Source organism: Diplodia corticola (genome assembly GCF_001883845.1).
Source record: "Diplodia corticola strain CBS 112549 chromosome Unknown scaffold8, whole genome shotgun sequence".
NCBI classification, from domain to species: domain Eukaryota; kingdom Fungi; phylum Ascomycota; class Dothideomycetes; order Botryosphaeriales; family Botryosphaeriaceae; genus Diplodia; species Diplodia corticola.
The window spans coordinates 150,402-172,611 of record NW_017971487.1 but is presented as its reverse complement, the minus strand read 5'-3'; the positions used below and the strand labels follow the sequence as shown (position 1 = coordinate 172,611).

Here is a 22,210-nt window from a genome sequence, read left to right as displayed (position 1 = left end):
TCTCGTCTTATCGGGGGGGCTCCGAAAATTCTGGCGATCATCCTGCGTGGTGCATGGTTACTGGGCTCCTTTTATGCTGGCTGGCGAAATCCAAACGATACTACTGCCTGCTTCCTTTACGGTTATTTGCATCTGGCTAAGGGAATACAAAAAATGTTAAGTCCATGCCGTTTTCGCCACCTCTACCCCAGAGAAAAAAAAAAGCACCAGGAAGACGATCGAGCCAAAAGTTTATATCCTATTGGGGACAAGGGAGACAATTTCACGATTTCGCTTTTGCTTTCACCACAGTCTTTCGATGCGTATGGGCACCCACGGCTGCCACCCACGTAACCCCTACCTTGACAACGACTAATTGCAGCAAGAGATGAACTTTTCACAGCACCCGTCTTTCTACAGAACTCAGCCCAACTTAACTCTAGTATCGACGTTTCGAAGGCCATTTTCGCATCGTCATAAATTCGCATGATACCGTACTATCTTACTCTTGCTCACCCAACATACAGTCCCCACATGAAAAGAATCACATTCACAACCTTACCATGTTCAGCATTTTAAACCCGATCATTCACCACAACGTGTGTCCACTTCGCTGCCCTTATTCAAACCCCTCAGAAACGGTGGCTGACACTAAGCGAGAGCGAGCGACCCCCCCTAAAAAAGAAAAAAAGATTCAACACAATAACATCTGGATTCCCTACCCATCTAAATCCCACACATACACTAACCGACTAACTGCCCTTCGAGTACTTGACCTAATTACTGACGTGGAAACAGCGTATAAAAAAAACAAAAAGTGGAGGGGGAAAAGAAAAAGAGAAAAAAAAAGATTCAAATCGCTCCTCGAGGGCCCCCTTAGCTATCCATGGCCATGCATGTACCATCTCGACGCTGCTGCAAAAAGAAACACTCGCTATACTCGACCACCCTGCTTTACCTCTCTTTATTTCCTGTTTTTGTGCAAATGGTTTTTCGTTTTTCACTTACCCTGAGTAGTAGTGAGTAGGAGAACGACCAACAATCTCCTTTCCTCACAAAAACCCAAACGACCCAACAACGTGCGCAAAGCCCTCATCGTTCCATCCTTCCAGCTCTCATGCTTTACATAAACCAGAAGACAAGGATAAGAAGAAGAAGAAGAAGAAAAAGAAGAAGAAAATCAAAAAAGCAACTATATTCTTTTAAACCGTACGCTCGACTTTTCCCCACGATGGAATTCTCCTTCTCTGTCTTTATCCGACCCTTTTGCCTCGTTACGTGGCTTCTTTCACAATCACCCCCAATAAGCTGTTCGCAAGCCAGCGAAGGTCGACTCCATCGACGACGAGTCGGTCGGGTCCGATTCCTTGGTCCGGTGGCCGGAGAGCTGTTTCAACCGCGCGCAAGCCCGTTATTAAAGGTTTCTAGGAACACGCGCCGCGTGGGCAGTGGTATAGTAGGCAGGGTGCCATCCTTCTTCGTCTAGAATGAAGTCTTGTGCGAATGCGGGTCGAGCTTTATGTTCAAAGGAAAGGGAAATGAGAAAATGATAAAAAAAAAAGTTATAGGTGCAAAATAATGGCACAAGCGATGGGAAGAGGGGATGGTTGTCGGGGGGATGTGGAAGCTAGGGGTGGGGTTATGAACTTACCTCGAGTTGAATGTTCCGGTGTACATGGACCAGCCAATCGACGTAGCTCTGTGCCTCGCCGTTTCTATCCTCGTACAGCAGTCTGGCGAACTCGAATTCGGCGCCATCAAGTCCTTGCCTTGCGAGCTGGATGGTTACGGCCTTGCTACCGCGAGTCTGCTCGAGGTACTGCATGATGTTGCGAACTTGGGCGTTGAGGTGAGTCTCAAGCACAGGGAAGGCGTTGAGGAAGGGATTGAGGGCGCGCAAGTCGTTGACGCCAGGGCCAAACAGGTCCTCGAGCAAGTTGGGCGAAACGGCGGCGTGGATCCAGAGGATGACTTGTTGGCCATTGTCGACGAGGTAGGCGCCGCCCTCTTCCATCTTGGAGAAGGTGGCGCGCACAGCTGGCGGCATTTGCAGGCGACCATGCTCGTTGGCAAAGCCTTCGGTAGGCTCAAGGTTATGGAGAGAGTAGATGCGGGGGTAAAGATAGAGCGAGAGCTCAGTGGCACCCATGGACTTGAGCATGCGCGCATCATACACACGGCGATCTGTCGGCTCCTTGCCACCCTTGAAAGCGCGGGACTTGATCAGGCCGAGCATGTACATACTGAACTCCTTGAGGTGTTCGGGCAGAACAAGCTGACCCGGAGGATGGCCGTGCGAGAAGTTCTTACGGTAGGCGGCGAGAATGTCGACTGTTTTCTCCGTGATGGCATGTCTGATGTCCTTGAGCGAGCGCTCAGCCATACGCGATGCAGCTTCCTTGGCGATGATGTTGACAACAGCATCTTGATCGACGCACTTCATCGTCTCGACAGGGTTGTCATTGACGCTAGCAACGAGGTTGCAGCATCTTACTCTCCTTTCGCCGCTTGCGGTTGTGTACAGCAGTGCGCTCTGGAAGTGGGCATCGAGCTTGGGATCCAGCTTTCCGTCATAGCTGAACATGACACCGATTGACTTGTCTGCGTCAATGACACCGAACTCGAGATCAGCGCCAAAAGTGTGGTGGTAGAAGTTGCCGTGGTAAGCAGAGACTTGCAGGCCGTTCGAGCAGCGAACCTTCATGAGAGCCTGGTATCCGGTCTCACGTGTGACGGTATGCCTGATCTCTTGAGAGAGCTTGAGAGTGTCCCGAGGACTGTGGAAGTTGGGGAAGTAAAAGGTCTCGCCGCCGGTAACTTCGGCGACGTGGCCAATGGTAGCAACGTCGAGATAGCCACCGCTAGGTGCAGCCAAGAAGAAGTCGATACCAATGCCAGCCTCGCAAAGCTTCCCTCCAATCTTCTTGTAGCCAGGATGCTCCGTGGTGAGTAGCTTCTTCTCCGCATCGGTGCCGAGGCCCTTTCCATCGTCACGGAGGAACAGACGCCCAGGACCCCATGTGGGCAGAGTTGCGAGCGAGCAGACGATCTTGCCGCCAGTCGCCTGCAACGCATCCAAGGCCGAGTGGAGAGTCGAAAGCAACGCAGGCTCCGGGTTCTTGATTTGCGAGAACATGGTAGGCAGTTGCGTCAACAACGCAGTGATAACGGACTTGGACTCTTCCGGATCGACGAACAGGCCTTCGCTGAGGGGGACGAAGGGATCTTCGATATCCGGCATGACCATCATCTGCGCCTTGTCCAGGTTCGGGCTAAGGTTGTAGAAGTGAATTTCCTTGTCGTAAGTCACAATTCCCACCTTGGCACCCTTGGGCAGTTTCTTCGTGCCTGCTCCAGCCTGCTCTTCGCCCTCGCTTTCACTTCCGTAAAGCGCGCTCATGATGCCCTCGCAGAAGCCGTCTAGGAAACCCTTGTTCACAGCCTCGGCGCTGACGTCAACCAGGAACAACCAGCGCAGGCCCACGGGCTCCTTCGACCAGTATTCCTTCGGGACCATAAAATCCACGGTCCCCAACGTAAGCTCCGGCCTTTGCGCTCTATCTACACGGGTACCAGAGGGATCTGTCGGGGCGAAGTACTCGGGGGCCACGTCGTTGGGGAAGGTACACATGTTGCAAACGAACTTGTTGCCCCCGGACCTGAAGGCCATGAAGGGATTGATGTATGCCCGGCATCTTCTACACCTGGGTGGTCCTGCCTCTCCAAAGTCCAACACTGGAACGGGTTGTTCTCCTTCTGACGGCGCGGCAAGCGGTTGTAGCACGAGACCAAGAGGAAGAGCGGTCGAGGCGAGCGCATCGGCAGACTGGGGTATGCTGTTCAAGGTAAGCCTGGCGAATCGCGGTGCCGAGTTGCCCTGATCGAAAGCGACGAAAGGAACGACGGCAGGCGGAGGCAGATGCTGATCCATGGTCGGGTATACGTTCTCTTGGTAGAACTGTGCCGGGATATCGCGAGCTCGAGGGATACTTGGAACCTGCTCGGGATCTACTTTTCCCTGAGTAGAAGACGCAACGGAGCCATTGAACGAGCCGCCGCGCGCAGCATACTGCATGGGGGTGGCAGGGTTCGCCGGGACAAAATTGCCAGCAGCGGCAGGGAACTGGTTCATGGCAGGGGTCACGGGCTGGTTGAGGAACTGCGACGGGGTGGTTGCGCCTCCTTGAGGGATTCCGCTGTAGGCCTGCGAGCTCCCAGCGGCATCCAGCTGGTGGTAGGCATGCCTGTCCTTCTTCTTGTGCGGCCTGTAAACTTGCGCCTGGCCTTGAGTGTCCACACCGAGTCCCATGCCTCCCATCTGCTGGGTCAACCCTGACACATCCCCTTGGGCTGGGGAAGGCTGCGCAGGGAAGTAGCCCTGGTCCTGCTGCGGCGTGCCAGCGTAGGGTTGTTGCGGTGTGCCATATTGATTCGGAGGGGCATTGCCGTACGCCGAGCCGGATTGCTGGTAGCCAGAGGGGCTCGGAGCGACGGGCGGGCGGTGCTGATTCTGCTGCGGGGACGGCTGCTGGCCATTTGCGGCGGGCGAGTTTGCGCCGAGGGCGTGGTACATGGTGAAGTCGGCCATGTCTGGCACGACGGTGGATTCGACGGGCTAAGGCGGTCCGGAGAGCAATGTGGCCTCTGTTGGCGGGCGCCGGGGGGGCAGGGCAGGCGGAGGATTCGAGGATCAAGCGAGCGTGAGGAGAAAGAGCATAGTCTTGTTGGCGCAGGGAATCGCAGTTTGGGACGGGAGTGGGAGCGCGGTTGCGGGCAAGTTTATGGCTTAGCTGTCCAATGCATAGCGAGGATCACGGGCATGCGCGCTTTAGCGCGCCGCGAAAGGGAGCTGCGGCCCCGCTAGGCCCTGAGCCCCTGCTGCCCCTGCTGCCGAACCGACGACGGTCTCTCAATCATGATGAATTGAACTTCTGATTACATCCTTATTAGCAACACTACTACACCATCAACTGACATCTCAGCTCACAACCACCTCGCTATATCACACAACGCACCAACTAACCCCCATCCACGCGAGCACCAGCGTCCAGCCAAAGAACAGCACCCCCGTCCCGATTAGAACGGCAGTGCCCACTCTCGCGCCACTCCCTCTGAACCCGTTGACCAGAGTGCCGGTGCCGAACAGAGTCCACAGCACGATGCCCGCCGCCGCCAGCAGCAACACGAGCAGCACCGCCGCCAAGATCCTCGCCACGCTCCAGCCCTCGACGAATTCGAGCGTCGCGACGCTGTGACCGGGGCCTATGCCCGCAGCACCGCCAGCCACCCCGAGTTCCGCCTGAGCGAGGAAGAAGCCGTCTTTGGCATCATCGTCATCGCTGCTCGCGGCCGCAAACGCGGTGCTGGCAGTGCTCGGTGTGCGCCCGTGAGCACCGGCAGCACCCGCGGGCGTCGGCGGCAGCTCCCTGTCGCGCCAGGAAGAGACGGCGTCCTTCTCTCGCCGTTGCGGCGGCGCCGCCGCCGCCGCCGCCGCCGCCGCCCCCCTCCAACCCGAGAGGTGGGCCGTATGCTGCTGCTGCTCGTGCAAGCCGGCCATCCGGCTCGCCCACAGCACCCACGCGAACCTGTAGCGGCCCAGCCGCGGCTTGCGGAAATGCGCGAGCAGGTTTTCCTCCGAGAACGTGTCCTTAAGCCCCTGGCTGGCCAGGTATCGCGGGCTGCGGACGTGGTAGATGCCGCTGGGCGTTGCTGCTGAGCAGCCATGTTGCCGCTGCTGCTGCTGGTGAAAGCTGTTGCCACCGTGTGCTGCTCCCGCGGCGGGACAGCAGCGGCCCCCGCCGCAGAAAGCCGGGCTGGGGCAGCTCTCGGTGGCGGACCAGGCGCTGGTGTGGCCGACGGTGATGCGGCGTAGGGAGCGAGCGCTGAAGAAACGCCACCAGCGGCCGGCGAGGCGGGCGTACTCGATGCGGAGCTGCTTGAAGAAGGCCGCGTCGTCGAATAGAGGCGGAGGTAGCTCTTCCGGGGCGATGTCATCGTTTCTGAAACCGCCTGCCGCACTCCCTCCCAGGAGCTCGGCTGGAAGTGTTACTCGCGCCACACGAGACGACAGTACGCCCGTGCGCCGACGTATGCTTAGTGTGAGTATGTTGTCTTGTGCCGGTGGCGGTAGACCAGGACTTCCAAGTGTCTTTGGGAATCTTCTGTGATGGTGGAACGGATACGGCGTCTTGACCTTGCCCTCGCTTTTGCCTCCAGGCGACCTGCTTGTATCGATTGGAGGTGGTACGAGTGAAACTCTCTTCGGTTGCTGGATCTGGGCCATGGGCGGTATCTGAGGGACGGGCGGTGGAAGAGACATCGCAGAGTCCTGCAGCAGCTGCGACTTGCTCTGCGACTTCAGAAACTCCCTCCGGCTGAACTCGGATGATGCGCTCTTCCGTCTCACCGAAGAAGCGTTCGCCTGCAACCCTTCCTCGTTCCGCAACAACGCCTGTAAGGTGATCGCGTGCACCCCTAGGATGTTGTTATCGGTCTTGTCCTGCAGTGACTGCGTCTCGGCAGCCTCCTCGTTGCCGGCCTTCTCGAAGCCATCCGGCACTCTCTCGACGACGTCCTTCCCTCCAACAATCTCCGAGCCCACACCGTCTCCAAGAGCGGTGCCGCTCACTCCCAACCCATACGACGGCGCCGCACCCTGCAGATTCCCATTCCCTCCACTCCCCTCCATCATCGATCCATCCTCGTACTCGCTCGCCGAGTACGGCAACACACTGCTGCTGGCCTTCACTTTCACAAACCTATCCCGCTCCCTCTCCCTCGCCGCCTTCTTCCTCCTCTGCTCGCTCAACACCCTCCTCGCCGCAACCGCCAAGTCCGGCGCCCCGAACGGCACGTGCTTCGGGCTGACGCCCTCGCCCCTCAACGTCTGCCTCTGCTGCTGTGCCCGCGGCGACTCCACCACCACATCCGGCACGTCGTACCTGCTGTATCCGTGGTCGAGAAACAACCCTCCTTCATGGCTCTGAAGAGGCGGCGGCGGCGGCTGCGGCGACGGGCTTACCGGACGATGAGGCCCTCGACGGTCAGCGTGATGATAATCATCGTCGTCATCGTCGTCATCAGGAATCGTAGACGACGCCGGCCGCTCGCCGCACACAAACGCGTACTCCTCCGGCCGCACGCCGAGGTAAAACGCGTCCTTGCGGTGATGGTGATGGGCATCGCCACCGTCGGCGGCAGCAGCAGCAGCAGCATGCGTCGTTGTCGTCGTGGCAGTCGTGGTCGGACTCGCCGACGTCGCCGGGGAATAACGGGTAAGCGATCGGCCACGACGACCGTACTCGCCATCTCTGTTCATGCCCTCGTTGGCGACGGATGATGCCAGGCTGTGGCGCTGCGAGAAGCCGAGCTCGTCCGCCGTCGTTAGCTCCTCCTCGTCCTCTTCGTCGTCGTCGTCGCTGCTGTCAGGGTCGAAGAAGTTGGTGCGGCGGGCGACCGCCTTGACCGTGCTTGTCGGGGTGGCTTGTATGGTGGTGTCGTCCTTGTTGTTGGTGCCGTCCTCGTCTGTGTGGTGGAAATCAGAAAACAGCATCTGCGGGGACGTGGGCGTCGTCTCGTCCATGTCGAGGTAAACGGATTTGGTGGGACTGGAGGGCGCGTCGACGACACGGGGAGACGTGGCGGGCGGACCGGACAGGCGGAGGCGGGTGAAGTCCATCTGTGTGAGGGATATGTGCTTGTGCTGAGATGTCTCTACTTTCTCCTTTGCTCTCTCCGGGCCGGAGGAAATGAACGTCGTGTTTCTAGAGGAAGATTGGACAGGAAGCGTAGGACTGAACAGGTCCTACGTGGAAAGAGCGGCGGTGATAGTAGTATCAAATATGTGGCGACTTGCAGACATGAACGAGGGCGTGAGTCAACGAGTGGTGGCCGTGATTCTCTTTGCTCGCAGGCACCCTGTGAGCTTCTCCGACCGTCGGAAAAGCTAGCTCATGGATCAGGGTGGACAGGGCAGACAATGGAAGATGGCAAAATGGTCATGTGTAAGTAAGCCGGAAGAAGAACAAGTGTCAAGCTTTCCTTTCGCAACGGTCATTCAACGTCGGCCTCTGTTTTTGTCTCTCATCTGAAACCAGTAGGATACCAAGAACAAAAGGGAGGACGGGGAGTCAAATAAGGCAGCAAAGATCGAGGATTGGGTGCGAGCCGGCCGGGCAAACGCAATCTCCCGTCTTGAATTTAAAAATAAATGTAGTTTGTCAATCCAACCAACTGCAGCAGCAAACATAATGGTTGCAGCAACGAGTCAATCTCCAGGAAAACGAGCTGCAAGGGATGTTGGAGTTGGTCTTTTCGCATTTGAAAAAGAAGCCTTGGCGGAATGGAGGGCTGCATTCCTTTCCATCTCAGCCGCTCCCGGGACGAGGTGAGAAAGGATAAGGATACGTGACACATGGCAGACAGCTTTCCATCTGGTCCAACCAATGTGCGTTTCCGAGCGCAGCCTCGAAATCATCCCACGAACTTGCCCCCGCAATAGATGCACACATCGCAAGCTGCAAAAACTATGCGTGCCAACGTGATCGGCCACCGTTCGCAATCAGCTGTGGCTGCTTTGCCTTGACCGGTACCGTCTCCTTGCTTGGCTGATCCCTCACCGGCGGTCACGTTGGTTTCAGCCGAAGGGAGGATATCGCCTTGTTGGCCGCCATCAACGTTTGGCATGGCGAGGTCCTGCTGACTTTTGTCGGCTCCTGCCAACTTGTCTGTCCGAACGACAGACTCCTCGTTCAAATAACGCTTGCCACAAATTCCGCACAGCTTGGAAATGCCGGGTGCCTGGATAGCGAGGAATGTGAGAGAACAGCGCACTGCAGGTACCCGCATTAGCCTGAATGAGCCAAGATAGAAAGATACCCTGTTCCCTGGTGAACTCACCGAACTCATGGCCTTGGCCACACCGCGCCCATGCAAAGCTCTCGAAGCCAATGCTATCATCGCAGATCTCGCATCTTTCCACGTGCTTGTCTATCAAGGTTTCCCCAGCACCGTCATACATGCCGCTAGCCTCGGCATCCGAAAGCCAAGGAAGCATAGACGAATAGACTGTTCTGATCTTTTGGCTTGCTTCGCTATCGTGGTAGGACCATCTTGGTACTTTGAGGACTTCTGTGACCAGCTTCTGAATCGCCGGGGCATCGTCTGATTGCGTCGTTCCTTTGGGGTCGAAGAACAAGGTTAAAAGCCGGCCATATCGCTGTTTCAGGATGCCCTTGTCGTTGGAATATACTGCTCTTCGTAGAGTTTGGGCCAGTAACGTTCGCTCCCCAAGGTCGAGCCCATCCGCATGTGTTTCAGGGTACCTGGACATTCTCAGTCAATATGCTACAGCCACTTGTTACGCTTTAGGCGGCTTACTTGTCGACAAGGCTATCATCGTGATGGTTGGAAAGACCCAAAGCTCTCCAGAACTGCTCCAATATTGTATTACGCACAGAACGCTCGGCTCTACTTTCTTCAGGCAGCTCTTCCAGCCAAGTTTGAGCGCAGTAGATCAAAGTCTCCGCACTCAGGTCTATAGGTGTGTTAGTAAGTGAACATCCAACAAGCATGAGGCGGAATTACCTTCAACCGGGCACAAGCCACCACTGGCAGGCAGTATGAAGGCGCCAGCCGTGTCTTCAAAGGGCTGTATTCCAATATGGGTACGTGATGTTGCAGCGATCGTGTACTCAACCATATCTCCGGGATGGAAGGACACTCCGGACGCTACCAGGTCACCCATTGGTGAGGAACACATGGCCCATGCTTTGGTGTGAGTGTGGCCTGCGAGTTCATTCTCAGCACTAAAAAGCTTCTCGCTATCACGAATGCTTTGTTGGAAAGGGGGTGTCCGTGACTCAGTTGTTGGCGGAATGGGCAATTTCAACTCCGAAGTTGCTACCACAGGGGCACTAAGCTGTGAGAGGAATTGCACCCTCGGTTCGGTTTTGGAGAGGCCATTGAATGCGCAACCTGTTGTAGCAAATTTAGTGGCCAGATAGCTGACTGGATGCTCGTTTTGCAGCAGAGCCAGCATACTCACCAGCAACTGTGTCCCATCTCTTGTCAAGGTCATGGGTTGAAACCGTGGTCTTTGATGGATCTCGACACGGGACTTCAAAGCAGAAAGCCCCGGCTTGAGAGAAGGCCACCAGGTAGAAAACATCACCGTGAGCTCTAGGCATCCAACGCAGCAAGTGCACTTCTCTCGTTCCAACGGTCGCATCCGAGAATATGTCGGTCTGGTCCAGTGACACGTCAGAAGAGAAAGGCGAGATGCGAATACGCCGCAGATGTACGCTATGGTTAGTCGTGTAAGCCAAGATAGCTTCTGGCACACCGTGTGAGTTTGTAGTCCAAGGGCTCCACGCGAGATTGCCAATATACCGCTGCTCACCCATTGCCTCAATCAGCAAGAAGGGGCGCGGGGTCCGGCGCAAGTCGATCTTGGGTTCAAATGAAAAGTGAGCCTCTGCACGAGCAGACCACTGGGCTGAGGGAGGGCTGTAGAAACTGTAAGGAGAGTCGACGCGCAGGATGACGACATCATTGTCGTCGTTTGATACTGCAATGAAGCTACCGTTTATGGGGAACTGGGCTTCTTGGACAGAGTATTCAGCTGGCTGAGACGGGCGTGGTTGGGGGCTCCAAGCAAATGATCTTATGCGCCTCCGCAGTCTACGTTGAGTCTCCCACTCCAGCTCAACTCGAATTTCCTCTTGAGCATACACCTGCTGGAAATATCTGTCCAGCTCATGATTCAAGACCAACGCGCGCCTCCAGCCTCGGGTAACCTTGGGGTCCGAGTCCGACACCCAGAGAGATAGATTGAGGTTCGTCGTGAGCACGGCCAGAGCACACCTCGCGTGTTTGGCAAGACCCGGTGGAGACCATTCTATGCAGGCTGTATCGCTTGTGGATATCTCTTCGCCGATGGAGTTTGCGCGGAGGGGGAGGGGATCGATGGGTGGGACTTCGGTTGAGGAGAATAGATTTGTGCGAATGTGGACGTTGATCCAATGCTGAGTGCCCTGGAGACCGGTATCTACATCATTGCTGTCGGCGCTTAGGACCGGGATCTGGGAGGCTGTCAGCAAATTTCCACAGCCGGCGCCGAAGGCGGGATCTGGAGCTGACCAGCAGTTCGACCGTCTCGCCTGCCGCGAGTGCGAGGATGCAATCATGCGACCAGACGAGGCTGTTGAGGCACGAGGGCCAATTGGCTAGGATGATGGCCTCGTGCATGTCGGCGAGTGTGGCGCCCACGAGCGCGTTGCTGTGTCGGAGTTTGACGCGTCGTGGGGTGGGCAGCACGATGACGTCCGCCCGCGGAAAAGTCGTGGCCACCCGCCGCGGCGGGAAGGCGCATTTAATCCAGAGAGAGTCAATCTCACTACCGCTTTTAATGCCCTTCCCAGGTCGCCGCTCTCGGACAGATTTCACATCGTAATTTACTGCTCCTCACTCTTCATCTCCAGATACAACTTGCTAGCTACCTACCTACTATGAAAGATATGTATATCGCGCTTGGATGCGTCATTAATTGCCTAATGCAAGGTGACGGCGCATGCATAATACAGGCACCCAGGAAACTAAGTGTTTGGTCGGTCCTGGGCACGCCGTATCCCTCTTGCTCATTGCTGTTCCCATTCTCCGCCTCATGTCTTCTCGAAATTGATATCCTCCCGGTATGACACACGAAGCCACATCTCGTCGATCATCCAAAGGTTGTAGTTGTCTGCTTTCCACGGCTTCCCCGGGTTGACAAGGGCAAAATCAAAGACACGGAGTAGCTGTTGTAGCATCAGCAAGCATCTCCCCCAGCAAGATATCAGGGACACATACCTCAACAAACACCTTGTTCAATTCGAGCAATGCAATGCTCTTGCCCAAGCAGCCCCAACGGCCATAGCCAAACACGAGTTGCTGAGTATCCTCCATCAGCTTCAGCTTCTTCTCATCCGGCTCCTCAAGCCACCTCTCGGGCCTGAAGGCGTCCGCGTCCTTCCCGAAGACCTTCTCCGACCGCTCCGCAGCATAGATACTATGCCCGATCTTGGTGCCGCCCGGCACGAACATGCCATTGATGACCTCCCCCTGCGGCGGCACTTCCTTAGCCAGCAGTCCGATAAACGGCGGCTGCATGCGCAACCCCTCCTTGATCACCGCCTGCAAGTACGGCAGTTCCTTGGCCTCGGCGTTGGTGATGGGGGTTGAGATCCTGCCCCCCTCTGTCCCTCTATCGATCTCCCTGCGGAGCTTGAATAGCGCGCCCGGCGTCGTCAGCAGGTGCAGCATTGTCGCGCGGACGGCCGTCGCCGTGGTGTCGCTGCCGGCGGAGAGCTGCAGCAGGACCTCCGACTCGGCCTCGCGGCGCGGCAGGCCGTGGCGTACGAATGAGCCCAGCATGTCCTGCTTGTCCTCGGCTTCGGGCCCGAAACGCTTGCCGACCACCTCGTGCGCCAGGCCCATGAGCTTGCCCAGCCCCACCTCGTCTCCGGTGTGCGGGCCGGTGATTGCGCGCACCCACGGGTGCCCGAGGATCTTGTTCATGACCGGGTAGCAGCAGGAGAGGACCAGGACGGGGATGACGGCTTTCGTCGTTTTGACATACTCGTGGACGTCCTCGTCGCGCTTGAGGTAACCGAAGGGGAAGCCGAAGCCGAGGGACGTGATGACGTCGAGAGTGAAGTACTGTGCGGCCATGCCAAAGTCAAGATACCTCGGGTTTGAAGAAGGCGAGAAAATGTACTTTCTCTTGATTAGGGAGACAAAAGAGGCCACTTGTCTGTCAATATCGGCTTCCAGGGTGGAGTTCTCTTTTCCGGCGTACTGTAGCGTCATCAGTCTTCCGAAAAGTATGGAGCAAACGCACAGCACTTACACCTTGAACCAACTTGGCCCTCATCTTGTCGTGTGCGACTGGATCTTTCGTATTGATGACGTTGTTGCAGTACGGATCGAAAGACATCGAGTCATACCAATCCGAACGATGCCAGCCCGAACGTACCGATGACATATATCGGATGACTTCCGGGTCGCTGCAGACAAGATCGTTGGAACCGATACGGGCGAGTTCACCTTAACTTTCATCAGCTGCGCTACTTGTGTGACGCGATTAAAAGGCAAGCCGGAGAGGGTGCCGTACCGTACTTCCTGTTGACTTCCGTGTAATGCCACCACATTTTGCCAGAGGTGGCGTACTGAGCGGCCGGGAAAGAGGAAACATACGCAAGCCATGGCCCCTTGAAATGACGTAGGCGCCACCAGACCTTGACACGATTGATTGCGAAGAGAACTAAAAGGGTGAACGGAATGAGGTACAGAGACTTTCCCGCTACACTGCCGGTGGCGAGAGCGATTTCCTCGAGTTGGGTCAACATGATAGCAAACGATGCGGCCTAGTGTTGAGCTTTGTCGAAATCTTTCGCACTCTGATTCTTCTTGTCTTAATTCTTGTCTTGAGCTCAGCGCATTAAGTGAGTTCAAGCAGCGAGCGTAGCAAAGTGTGGGAAAGTGCTGAGGTTGATCATGCTTACATATGGCAGCTCACGTTAGCGGCTAAAACTTGACAGGGGGGCCGATTGGGATTGCACCGGGGACCAGAAAACACATTATCCTTTTCGGGTTTCTTTTCCGCTCAAGTAATGCCTCAATCAACCAGCACCGTACGTAGCCCGGTTTAACAAAGATAAGACCGAACTCTTTATATCAATGAGACTTTTCTACAACGCAAGAATGTTATGCAGGCGAAGTTCAAGGACAGTACTCAACTTCGCGCATGTATCTTGGAGTATGGTGTGATCAGCGTCCGGCACGCGAGAATCGGATACAGGGAAGCCGTGACTTCCATCGTTTACCATCGGGGTGAGTTAGCATTTGCATACGCAGTGATCATGTTCGCTATCGGCAAAATGTACTGAAGTTTGGATCGTGATCCGAAGACGTTTGCCGTTAGGCGTTGCTGGGCATGAGGGCCTTTCTGAACATAGGTCCGTCTTGGCTGCATGCACATGTAAGCCACCATCCAGGATATAGAAGCACACCCTACAACCATATCCGGCAGAAGTTCAGGCGCTAAGGAGTGACGCAATCAGGAATAATTAGTGACATTTCGCTAGAGATTTTACGCGCGGTCAGAAAATGAGGCAACAGTCTCTTATCTGAGATACTCAGTTTATGACTCCTGTATGCTCGTTGCTTGCCCTCTTGCGGGAAGACGAGCACTGCGTATGCAAGTCGTGGGAGACTGCAACACTGCACTTTCGAGAAACGTCCCTCGCTCAAACGTAGTTCGATATCCTGTGTTGATCGTGGAGATTAGACCACCACAATCTTCAGCAAACGGGTTGGAGCGCTCACTCGATGAGATTTCCATCGGGGTCTCTACAGTAGACGCTGCGTAGATTGCCTACTGCGCCTATTCTGTCAACGATCCCGCCGCCCTCCAAAACCTCGATGCCCCCATCTCTGAGATCCCCCAGAACCTCCTCAACCTTGGTATCGGTCAGAAAGCAAAGGTCTCCGCTACCCGGTTGTACGGCCTGGGCCTTGGGCTCAAATTCGCGACCACTCTGATGCAAATTGATCTTTTGGCTGCCGAATATGAGAGCATGACTGCGTGAAGTGTTAGCTATATCACAGTTGTTGCCGAGCGCGTTTCTACCGAGAGTGATTGTAGCTATCGAAAAGAAAGCGCTTACCGCTCCACGCCGGGGTCCTTGGCTGACGTGAAGACCTCATGCTTCATGCCCATCATCTTGGTGTAGAAGTCTACTGTTGCAGGTATCGAGCGCACGGTTAAGACAACGTGGTCAAGAGACTTCACTGCAAACCGAGAAGCCATGGTTCCTTGGCGAATCCACGAGGAGCCTTGCGATGGCGACGGAAAGGAAGGAAGCGGTGATGATGAGTCGTGTCAGCTTTCTCCGCATTCGCGTCACGAATCGCATTGCCGCAAACAGACTAGGGTCGATGGCAGGGCGATCATTTGGGGACGTCAGATACTAATCGACAGGTTTCAAGCAACTCAGATTCTGGAGTGACTAATTGCAAAGACTCCTCATCGCTTTTCCAAGCGAGCGTTGAGTTCTGCATGCTGAGACGCGTTCAAGAAGCAGCCGGGTCGTAAGCGTAACTTCAGTCATAACTCAACGCTAACCAGCAAAGAAATGGTATTGTAGCCCTCAGAATCTTTTTGAGAACCCCGTCGATTTTTCTTCATCGTCCAACCACGGCCTCCCAGAAGCCCCTTCACGATTACCATCGATCCATGTCGCAGGACCACCTGAGAGCCCGAAGACGTAAGCTCCATTTGTAATGACCCGGACGTACATGAAGAAACCGTGACCTCTGATGCCTGCAAATAAGTTGAATAAAGGGACTCCCGTTTTTGCCCTTTTCAGAAACCCACGCCAGACGTCACCTCTACTTTCCCGAAAGTCATCGCTTACTCCTCGGCCACCAGAGCCTGCCTCTTGGCCGAGACACGCTCCTGCCTCCTCTCGCGAGCGGCCTTGGTCTTGGCACGCTTGGCGTCCATCTCCTCCTTGAGGACCCGCTCGCGGGCCTTCTCGGCCTTGGCCTTGTGGATCTGCAAGGAATATAAGTGACAGGAACGGGACCATCATGTCTGAGGGGAACGTACGTGCTCGACGAGGGCGCGCTTGTGCTTGAAGGTGTTACCCTTGCTCAGGTGGTAGAGCTCGTGGTAGAGGTGCTTGTCGATCTTGCCGCTGGCACGGTACTTGACGAGAAGACGGCGAAGGACACGGAGACGGCGCATCCAAAGGACCTGGCTGTATTCCGACCACATCAGTACCAGTTCAACGGTTTCCTCCAATATTTCCCCCATTCTTGGTATCCATGCATGCCATGTCGTCATGCATGTCTTGTCCGGGGAAGTATGTGCCTACCTAGGCATACGGGCGTCCTTGGTACCCTTCCTCTTACCATAGCCACGGTGACGACCAATGCGGCGAGCGGCGTTCAGCTCCCTCGCGCGGGAGCGCGAGTGCATGGTGACGGGCTTCTTGATAATGAGGCCATCGGAGACCAGCTTGCGGATGGTCTGACGGGAGTTGGCATTGGAGATCTCGTTGACCTCATTGGGGTCGAGCCAAATCTTGCGCTTGCCGCAGCCGACACTACCTCATGTCAGCGCTTTCTCCTCGGATGCGAAAAAAAAGGGCTACGAACACGGCACTGGCTAGGCGCTTCTGCGTCTTGAGATCCACCCTGTAGAAGAAACCAAGTCAGCGACAGTGTTCCTGCGCATGCACCGAACGTTGCGGCCAGGTGTTCTGGATGTTGCGGGCGTAGTGGCGAAGCGACGGGGTGACAGAGCGCCGCAGCGCGTGTGCGACGGTGATGGAGCATCTCGAGGGACGCAATTCGTGGGGACGGGCTCGCGAAATCGATTTGACGGGCTGCTCTCACATTTTGGATGATTGTCGTCGGCTGGTCGATGTCCTGGGTGGTTAGTACGGTCGGGTTGAGGAGAGGAGTTTTGACGCTTCTGTGGGCGTTAAGCGGCAGGCTTGGCGCCGGATTATCCCCGGCGAAACTTTAGGACCACCGGACGTGCCGCCCGGCCCCACCAATTTTTTGTCGCAGCCAACCCGCCGCAGCGCAGCCTGCACTTCGAACGGCCAGCACTAATCACTTACTCCGCACTCCACGCTTGGACGTCATGCTGAATCATTTTGAATCACCGGCCCCTCACACACTGTTCGCCAACATGTCACTCTCGAATGGTGCATATATTAACGGCTTAGGGAATAAGGAACTGGGGACTTGGTATGATACTAATGATGACACGCGCCGGTAAGGGTAACCCCATCACCATAGCTCTACTACTCATCACGCGTGCCTTTACGTCTGCTTGGATGGCGATGATCCCGGTCATGCCGATGCTCACGGAGGCTAGGCTTTCTCGAGCTGTGATGTGACCTGGACTTCCCCCCATCGGGACTTCTGCTTCTACTCCTGCCTCGGTGCGGCCTGCGTCGATCTCTGTCTCGACTCCTGCTTCTGCTTCTGCTTCTGCTTTGGTGATGTCTGTGGCTCTTGTGGTGCCTCACTGATCTGGATTGATGAGACCTCTCATGCCGTGGCTTCTTTTCCTTGCGGGGCGCGTCCAGACTAAATCCTTCTAACTCATCCATGTCATCTGGATCGTGACCTCTTCGGGACGAGTTCTTACTCTTGTGCTCTGAACGACGCTCTCTCTGCGCCGCAGCGTCCATAGCAAGCATTTCTTGTTGCCGCTCAGCTAGCCAGCGCTTCCGATCTCGTTCTGCTTCCTTGAGTTGCCCTTGCGCTTGCTTCATGAATGCCAGCGGGTCACTAGCCTCCATGCGCGTCCTTTCGCGATCTTTACGGCGCGGATCCTCATTGCCCCAAACGTTTTTACCTGGCTCTTCGAGCACTTCCGTAGCACCTGGACGTGGTTCTCGCTCGGAGCCTTTCGAGGCATTGGCGTACCACGGCTTACTCAGGCCGTCCCTGCCAGCAGCATTGGCAAAGCGCATGGTGTACTGATCCTCCAACGCCTGTTTCTTCTTTGCCTCTTCTGCCTCGCGGTCGGCATTTTTCTCTGCTTTACGCATAACCTTGTGGTCCACTGGGAATAGATCGATGTGCCCGCTACGGTCCATGAGAGGCGCGTCACTGGCCTTTTTGCCTTCATTGCGCTTGACTAGCTGTTCTCGCGCGTCTCGGCCTTGCTCCGCTGTTTCCCGTGCCACTCGTATATCCCGGTCCGTATCATCTTCCCCTCCCAGTTTCCTGCGCTTGGGCCCTTTGCTTGAGCCCTCACGGTGCGGTTTCTGTCCATCTTCGAGATCTGGTGGTGGCGAGGGGGGCTTTTCGCCGCGTAGTATTGCCAGCCGGCGTGCCGCATCATATTCGTCCATTCGACGCTCGGCCTCCTCCTCGCGAGCCTGCGCAGCAGCCTCATCACGGCGGACGCGCTCGATGTTGGCCGGATTGTAGACGTTCCATGACTTCTTCCCTAACAGATGGAGCGGCATTGCGAGAAACTTCGTCCAGGAGCGGCGGCGGTGATTCGAGTGCGTCGGTCACGCCGAGAAAGCAGGTTTCTGGGGTGCAAAATGGCGATTCGGAGCTGGTGTGATGATCGAGAATGAGTGCTACAAGCGATTGTCGCGTGAAGAAGACGCGGCAGGCGCGTCCTGAAGCTTGGATGATCGACGTTCGGTCGAACAGGGATGTACGCCGCAGACCCCACCAGGACCCGTGGGGCAGCAGCAGCAGGCCGCTCGAATGCCGAGCCAAGGCAACCCTACCCATCACTCTGCCCTGCGTTCCTACATTTATACTCGCTCACACCCAAGGCGCTACTTGCTATAACATAGACCACCATGCCTCCCCCTACCATAGTGGTAAGGCGCCCGCCATCATCTCCAGCAACAGCAAGCTAATCGGCACCGAAGTCTAGATTGAAGGTACAGCTCAAGCTGTCGATATCACGTCTGCGCATGACGCAGCAGAAAGACACAGCGCTCGCAAAACAATCGCGACGCTCCATGGCACAGCTACTCGAAGTTTGTCCCGACCGGCACACATCCCACTCCAACCACCTGCATTCCACCATTGACTGACGCGACCCTTCTCTTCCAACCCACAGCAAGGCAAGATCGAATCGGCCAAAATCCGCATCGAGAACATCATCCGCCAAGACATCACGACGGAGCTGCACGAGATCCTCGAGCTGTACTGCGAGCTGCTGCTCGCGCGGTCGCAGCTGCTCGACCCGCCGGGCTCCGGGTCGCCGCTGCTCCGCCCCAACTCGCCGTCACACTCCGCTCCGCAATGCGACCCGGGCCTCGAGGAGGCGGTGCGCAGCCTGATCTACGCCGCGCCGCGCACCGAGGTCAAGGAGCTGCACGCGGCGCGCGCGCTGCTGGTCGAGAAGTTCGGCAAGGACTTTGCGCTCAGCGCCATGGAGGGCGAGGGCGTCGCCGAGCGCGTCCTGAACAAGCTCAAAGTCGAGACGCCCGCGGCCGCCCTCGTCGACGCGTACATGCGGGAGATCGCGCGTGCCTACGGCGTGCATGTGCCGGGTGAACCTGAGGAGGCGGAGGAGGAGGGGGACGGCGCGGATGACGACGACGACGAGCCGGGCGACGGTGAAAAGGTGAAGGCATTAGAGGCGCCGCTGGAGACGGAGGATCTGACAAAGGCCACGCCACCAAAGAAGCTGGGGCCCGCAAGCCCGTTGAGAATCGCGCCGCCAAGTCCGAGCTCGGAAAATGTGGCGCCGAAGGTCAAGCTTCCGGGGCCACCGGAATTGAAGCCCGGCGGGAAGTTGAAGAAGGTGGAGGAAGAGGGTAAGAAGAAGAAAGACGATGGGCCGGGAGGGAAGATACCCGATGTCGATGAGTTGGCGAAGAGATTCGCCGCGTTGAAGAGGTAGTAGTCAACCGGAGTAGATGACATGCGTTGCTGTTGCTTGTGGCTCTTGCTGATGACGTTTGGAGAACAATGGAGTACTGGGGCATGATATCGTTTGCAGGATATATTCATCCATAGGAAACCAGAACATGACGCTAAAAATCCAGCCACAATCGTGGTAGGTATCATGAGTTGGCGAGTTGGGACAGAATCAAATCAAACGTGATTTCACGGCGAAACGAAGGTCTAGGTGTCCTTACAACCGAGCCCTTCTTATTATTAAGATAGCTGGGTGTAGGGTTTGCCACAGTTCTTGGTACGCTAACGAGCAAACGGTACTGAGCACCTTACACACTTTTATCCACCTATATTGCATTGTGGTGTCCAGTGAAGCATTTGTAGATAAGGGGTAATGTTTGAATGATACGAACAAAAAGATGGCCGTCACATGCTCACGCCAGATCAAACCAGCGTGATTATCAATCATGATGGTCGGTGTTGGGATCGAAAGCTTTGAAGGAGACACAGCGTATGTCCTCCGGGCCAAGTCCATGCTACCTATCTCGAAACCGCTCCGAAATCTCACGCGCAAACTTCACGTCGAAGCGAAATCATCGTGCGGTAACATTCTTATTTCTCAGTGAAATGAAAGTGGTTGTTTTTGGATGCTCAGAGAGCCTCTTACATTATGTTCTTTTTGGTCCCGGTCTGCCCAGTTCCTGTCCACTGCGCAACCTTGTATTACTACATTCAACTTAATTGAGAATATGCGCCCAAGCACTCTGTGCTGACCGCGGGGGATTCATGTTTATCATTACCGCATATACCCGCCATGGAAGAATTGCAAGAACACCATACTCCGAAGGCGAACTCCAGAACAAATGCCGCTCCGAACAGTTAGTGGGAATGAGGTCGAGTAAAGTACAGGAAAGCCATTTAGGCGGCTGTGCCTGGAAGAGGTGGCGGCATTGCCATCTCTTTCGCCTTCTCGTTCTCTAGTCTGCGAAGGTCTCTTAGGCTGCAGAGGTTAGTATCATGGTTCCGAGGACTGCCGGGAATTCGAGCCTTACCTTTTCGCTTTTTTGAGGGGACTGAAGCCGCTGAACCACTTTTTCACACTTCTGCTTGTGGTGGGGCGCTGCTCGATGCTTTCTTCTTTTTCCTTTGTCGCGGTGCTTGTGCTGGCGCTCTGCGCGCTCTTGTCGACACTCGGGCTTTCCTGACTGTGCACCTTGACGGGAATCTGACCATTCAGGTGGCTGTCCTCCCTGGGTGGTTCCTCCTTGGAGTGGCCATTTCCGTTCGTCACGGCCATGTCCTGCATGTCTGCTTCTATGCCGCCGGTCAGGGACTCGTCCTCGTACTCTTCCTCGAAATATTCGTCTTCGTCCTCGGAAACCGAGGGTGGAAGGCGTTCGGTATCCTGGCACACGACGACAAACCAGCCGACCTTCTCGCCTGGGGCGATCTGGTCGCGCAGCTCGGTTATTGAGGCCCACTGCTCGTTGGGCACGCCGCGGCCCATGATTTCGCCGACCTCGACGCCGAGCTTGATCTCTTCGACTACATCGGCCACATAGGCATACGGCTGCACGTTGTCTCCCTTGTCGGCGGTTTCGACGTCGAATTGCTCGATGAACTGCAGGTCCGGCAGTCCTTGCATCGCGTTCGCATATTTTTGCTTGAAGTTCTCCCTGATGCACGCTACTGTGGCCGGCGCCATGAGCCATTCGGCGGCGGCATCGTCGAGGTTTTGCAGGATGATGTGGATTCGGATCAGGTTGCGTGGCCAGCGGAAGCCATGCAGAAGATACGTTGGCATTGTAGAAGGGAGTGGTGAGCAGCTACGGGTACAAGTCAAGATGCGGATGGCGGGCGCAGGTGGCAGGTGGCAGGTGGCAGGTCGAGGGCGCGGTTCGCAGACGCAGGTGGAGTGAGGAGAGCGGCGAGGAGCGCCAATTATCAAGCGACGTTATAGGCGTGCGAGCGGGAGTGTGGAGATGCTTATTGGATGTCGACCGGAAGGGGACAGTGGGCTGCGAGGATGTATACTGGCGCTGGTGTCTCCTTTGGCACAGCGTGACGCGAGCGGACGTGCCAATTTCCGACCTCTCTTCCTTCGGTGCCGGCCTGCCCTCCTCCTCCAACGGTGTCGATAGGCGTTGGGCAGCCAGCAGGCGCGAGGCGCGAGGCGGGTTGCACAGATTGACCAGACGGCTGCTTCTTCAGCGCATGGAGGTGCGGGAGCGCTGCATTTCGGGTCGTACGGTTGACACTGGCGCCTCCCAGAGCGGAAGTGCGGCCACCAGCAATGGCGCGTCCAGCGGAGGGGGCGGGCGCGACAGGTCGCAAATGGCGGGCGCAGCGCTCGGGAAGCGGATTGGGGCGGTGGTCGGGGGCGTGGGGAGGGAATTGAGGCACGAGGGCGGTGGTGGCAGCGGGCCGGCCGTTGCTGGGATGGGCCAGATGCGATGCGAGGGAGGCACGGCCAGGCCGCAGCTCCGATCGATAAAGCCTAGGAAGCCTAGGAAGGCACGCCGGCCCGGCTCCGCTTGGCTGCGCGCGGTGCATCGACGCTGCTGCCCGGGCCTGTGCGCGCTGATCTCCTCCACCCCAACCTTTTTCCCTTGCCATCTCCCCGGTCTCGCGCCCCGCCTTCGCGTTGCTCCAGCCCGCCTTGCTTGCTTGCTTGCTTGCTTGCTCCTGCTGGCCAGAGAAGCTGCCAGCTGTTCACAACACTTTGGCGCAGTTGACTGCCGCCCTCCCTCCTCCGTCAGCACTCACGGCCCGCGCCAAGCAGCCTTGGGGCTAT

General features: G+C 56.4%; 9 protein-coding genes across 9 annotated transcripts; 1 reads left to right on the top strand and 8 right to left on the bottom strand.

Moving 5' to 3' along the window:
• Positions 1-1,618: 1,618 nt before the first annotated feature.
• On the bottom strand, positions 1,619-4,567 carry BKCO1_800063 (sec23 sec24 family protein; the record flags this gene model as incomplete). The annotated part of the gene is made up of 1 exon (XM_020279405.1): positions 1,619-4,567. The coding sequence occupies one exon, from the start codon at positions 4,565-4,567 to the stop codon at positions 1,619-1,621; it is 2,949 nt and encodes a 982-aa protein (XP_020133342.1).
• A 414-nt stretch (positions 4,568-4,981) lies between these two features.
• On the bottom strand, positions 4,982-7,657 carry BKCO1_800062 (uncharacterized protein; the record flags this gene model as incomplete). The annotated part of the gene is made up of 1 exon (XM_020279404.1): positions 4,982-7,657. The coding sequence occupies one exon, from the start codon at positions 7,655-7,657 to the stop codon at positions 4,982-4,984; it is 2,676 nt and encodes an 891-aa protein (XP_020133341.1).
• A 794-nt stretch (positions 7,658-8,451) lies between these two features.
• Positions 8,452-11,226, bottom strand: BKCO1_800061 (short-chain dehydrogenase reductase sdr; the record flags this gene model as incomplete). The annotated part of the gene is made up of 6 exons (XM_020279403.1): positions 8,452-8,810; positions 8,878-9,302; positions 9,358-9,514; positions 9,565-9,954; positions 10,025-11,060; positions 11,119-11,226. The coding sequence occupies 6 exons, from the start codon at positions 11,224-11,226 to the stop codon at positions 8,452-8,454; spliced, it is 2,475 nt and encodes an 824-aa protein (XP_020133340.1).
• A 413-nt stretch (positions 11,227-11,639) lies between these two features.
• Positions 11,640-13,364, bottom strand: BKCO1_800060 (cytochrome p450; the record flags this gene model as incomplete). Its single annotated transcript, XM_020279402.1, has 4 exons — positions 11,640-11,774; positions 11,827-12,813; positions 12,866-13,062; positions 13,130-13,364. The coding sequence occupies 4 exons, from the start codon at positions 13,362-13,364 to the stop codon at positions 11,640-11,642; spliced, it is 1,554 nt and encodes a 517-aa protein (XP_020133339.1).
• A 975-nt stretch (positions 13,365-14,339) lies between these two features.
• Positions 14,340-14,827, bottom strand: BKCO1_800059 (biphenyl-diol-dioxygenase; the record flags this gene model as incomplete). The annotated part of the gene is made up of 2 exons (XM_020279400.1): positions 14,340-14,598; positions 14,685-14,827. 2 exons carry the CDS (start codon positions 14,825-14,827, stop codon positions 14,340-14,342), a joined length of 402 nt encoding a protein of 133 aa, XP_020133375.1.
• Positions 14,828-15,430: 603 nt separating this feature from the next.
• On the bottom strand, positions 15,431-16,684 carry BKCO1_800058 (60s ribosomal protein l19; the record flags this gene model as incomplete). Its single annotated transcript, XM_020279399.1, has 6 exons — positions 15,431-15,574; positions 15,629-15,779; positions 15,897-16,127; positions 16,180-16,218; positions 16,268-16,498; positions 16,650-16,684. 6 exons carry the CDS (start codon positions 16,682-16,684, stop codon positions 15,431-15,433), a joined length of 831 nt encoding a protein of 276 aa, XP_020133376.1.
• Positions 16,685-16,835: 151 nt separating this feature from the next.
• On the bottom strand, positions 16,836-18,014 carry BKCO1_800057 (homocitrate synthase; the record flags this gene model as incomplete). The annotated part of the gene is made up of 1 exon (XM_020279398.1): positions 16,836-18,014. The coding sequence occupies one exon, from the start codon at positions 18,012-18,014 to the stop codon at positions 16,836-16,838; it is 1,179 nt and encodes a 392-aa protein (XP_020133227.1).
• A 468-nt stretch (positions 18,015-18,482) lies between these two features.
• BKCO1_800056 (uncharacterized protein) lies at positions 18,483-19,420 on the top strand (the record flags this gene model as incomplete). The annotated part of the gene is made up of 2 exons (XM_020279397.1): positions 18,483-18,548; positions 18,632-19,420. 2 exons carry the CDS (start codon positions 18,483-18,485, stop codon positions 19,418-19,420), a joined length of 855 nt encoding a protein of 284 aa, XP_020133228.1.
• A 914-nt stretch (positions 19,421-20,334) lies between these two features.
• BKCO1_800055 (developmental regulator protein) lies at positions 20,335-21,220 on the bottom strand (the record flags this gene model as incomplete). The annotated part of the gene is made up of 2 exons (XM_020279396.1): positions 20,335-20,416; positions 20,469-21,220. 2 exons carry the CDS (start codon positions 21,218-21,220, stop codon positions 20,335-20,337), a joined length of 834 nt encoding a protein of 277 aa, XP_020133225.1.
• Between the last annotated feature and the right edge of the window lie 990 nt (positions 21,221-22,210).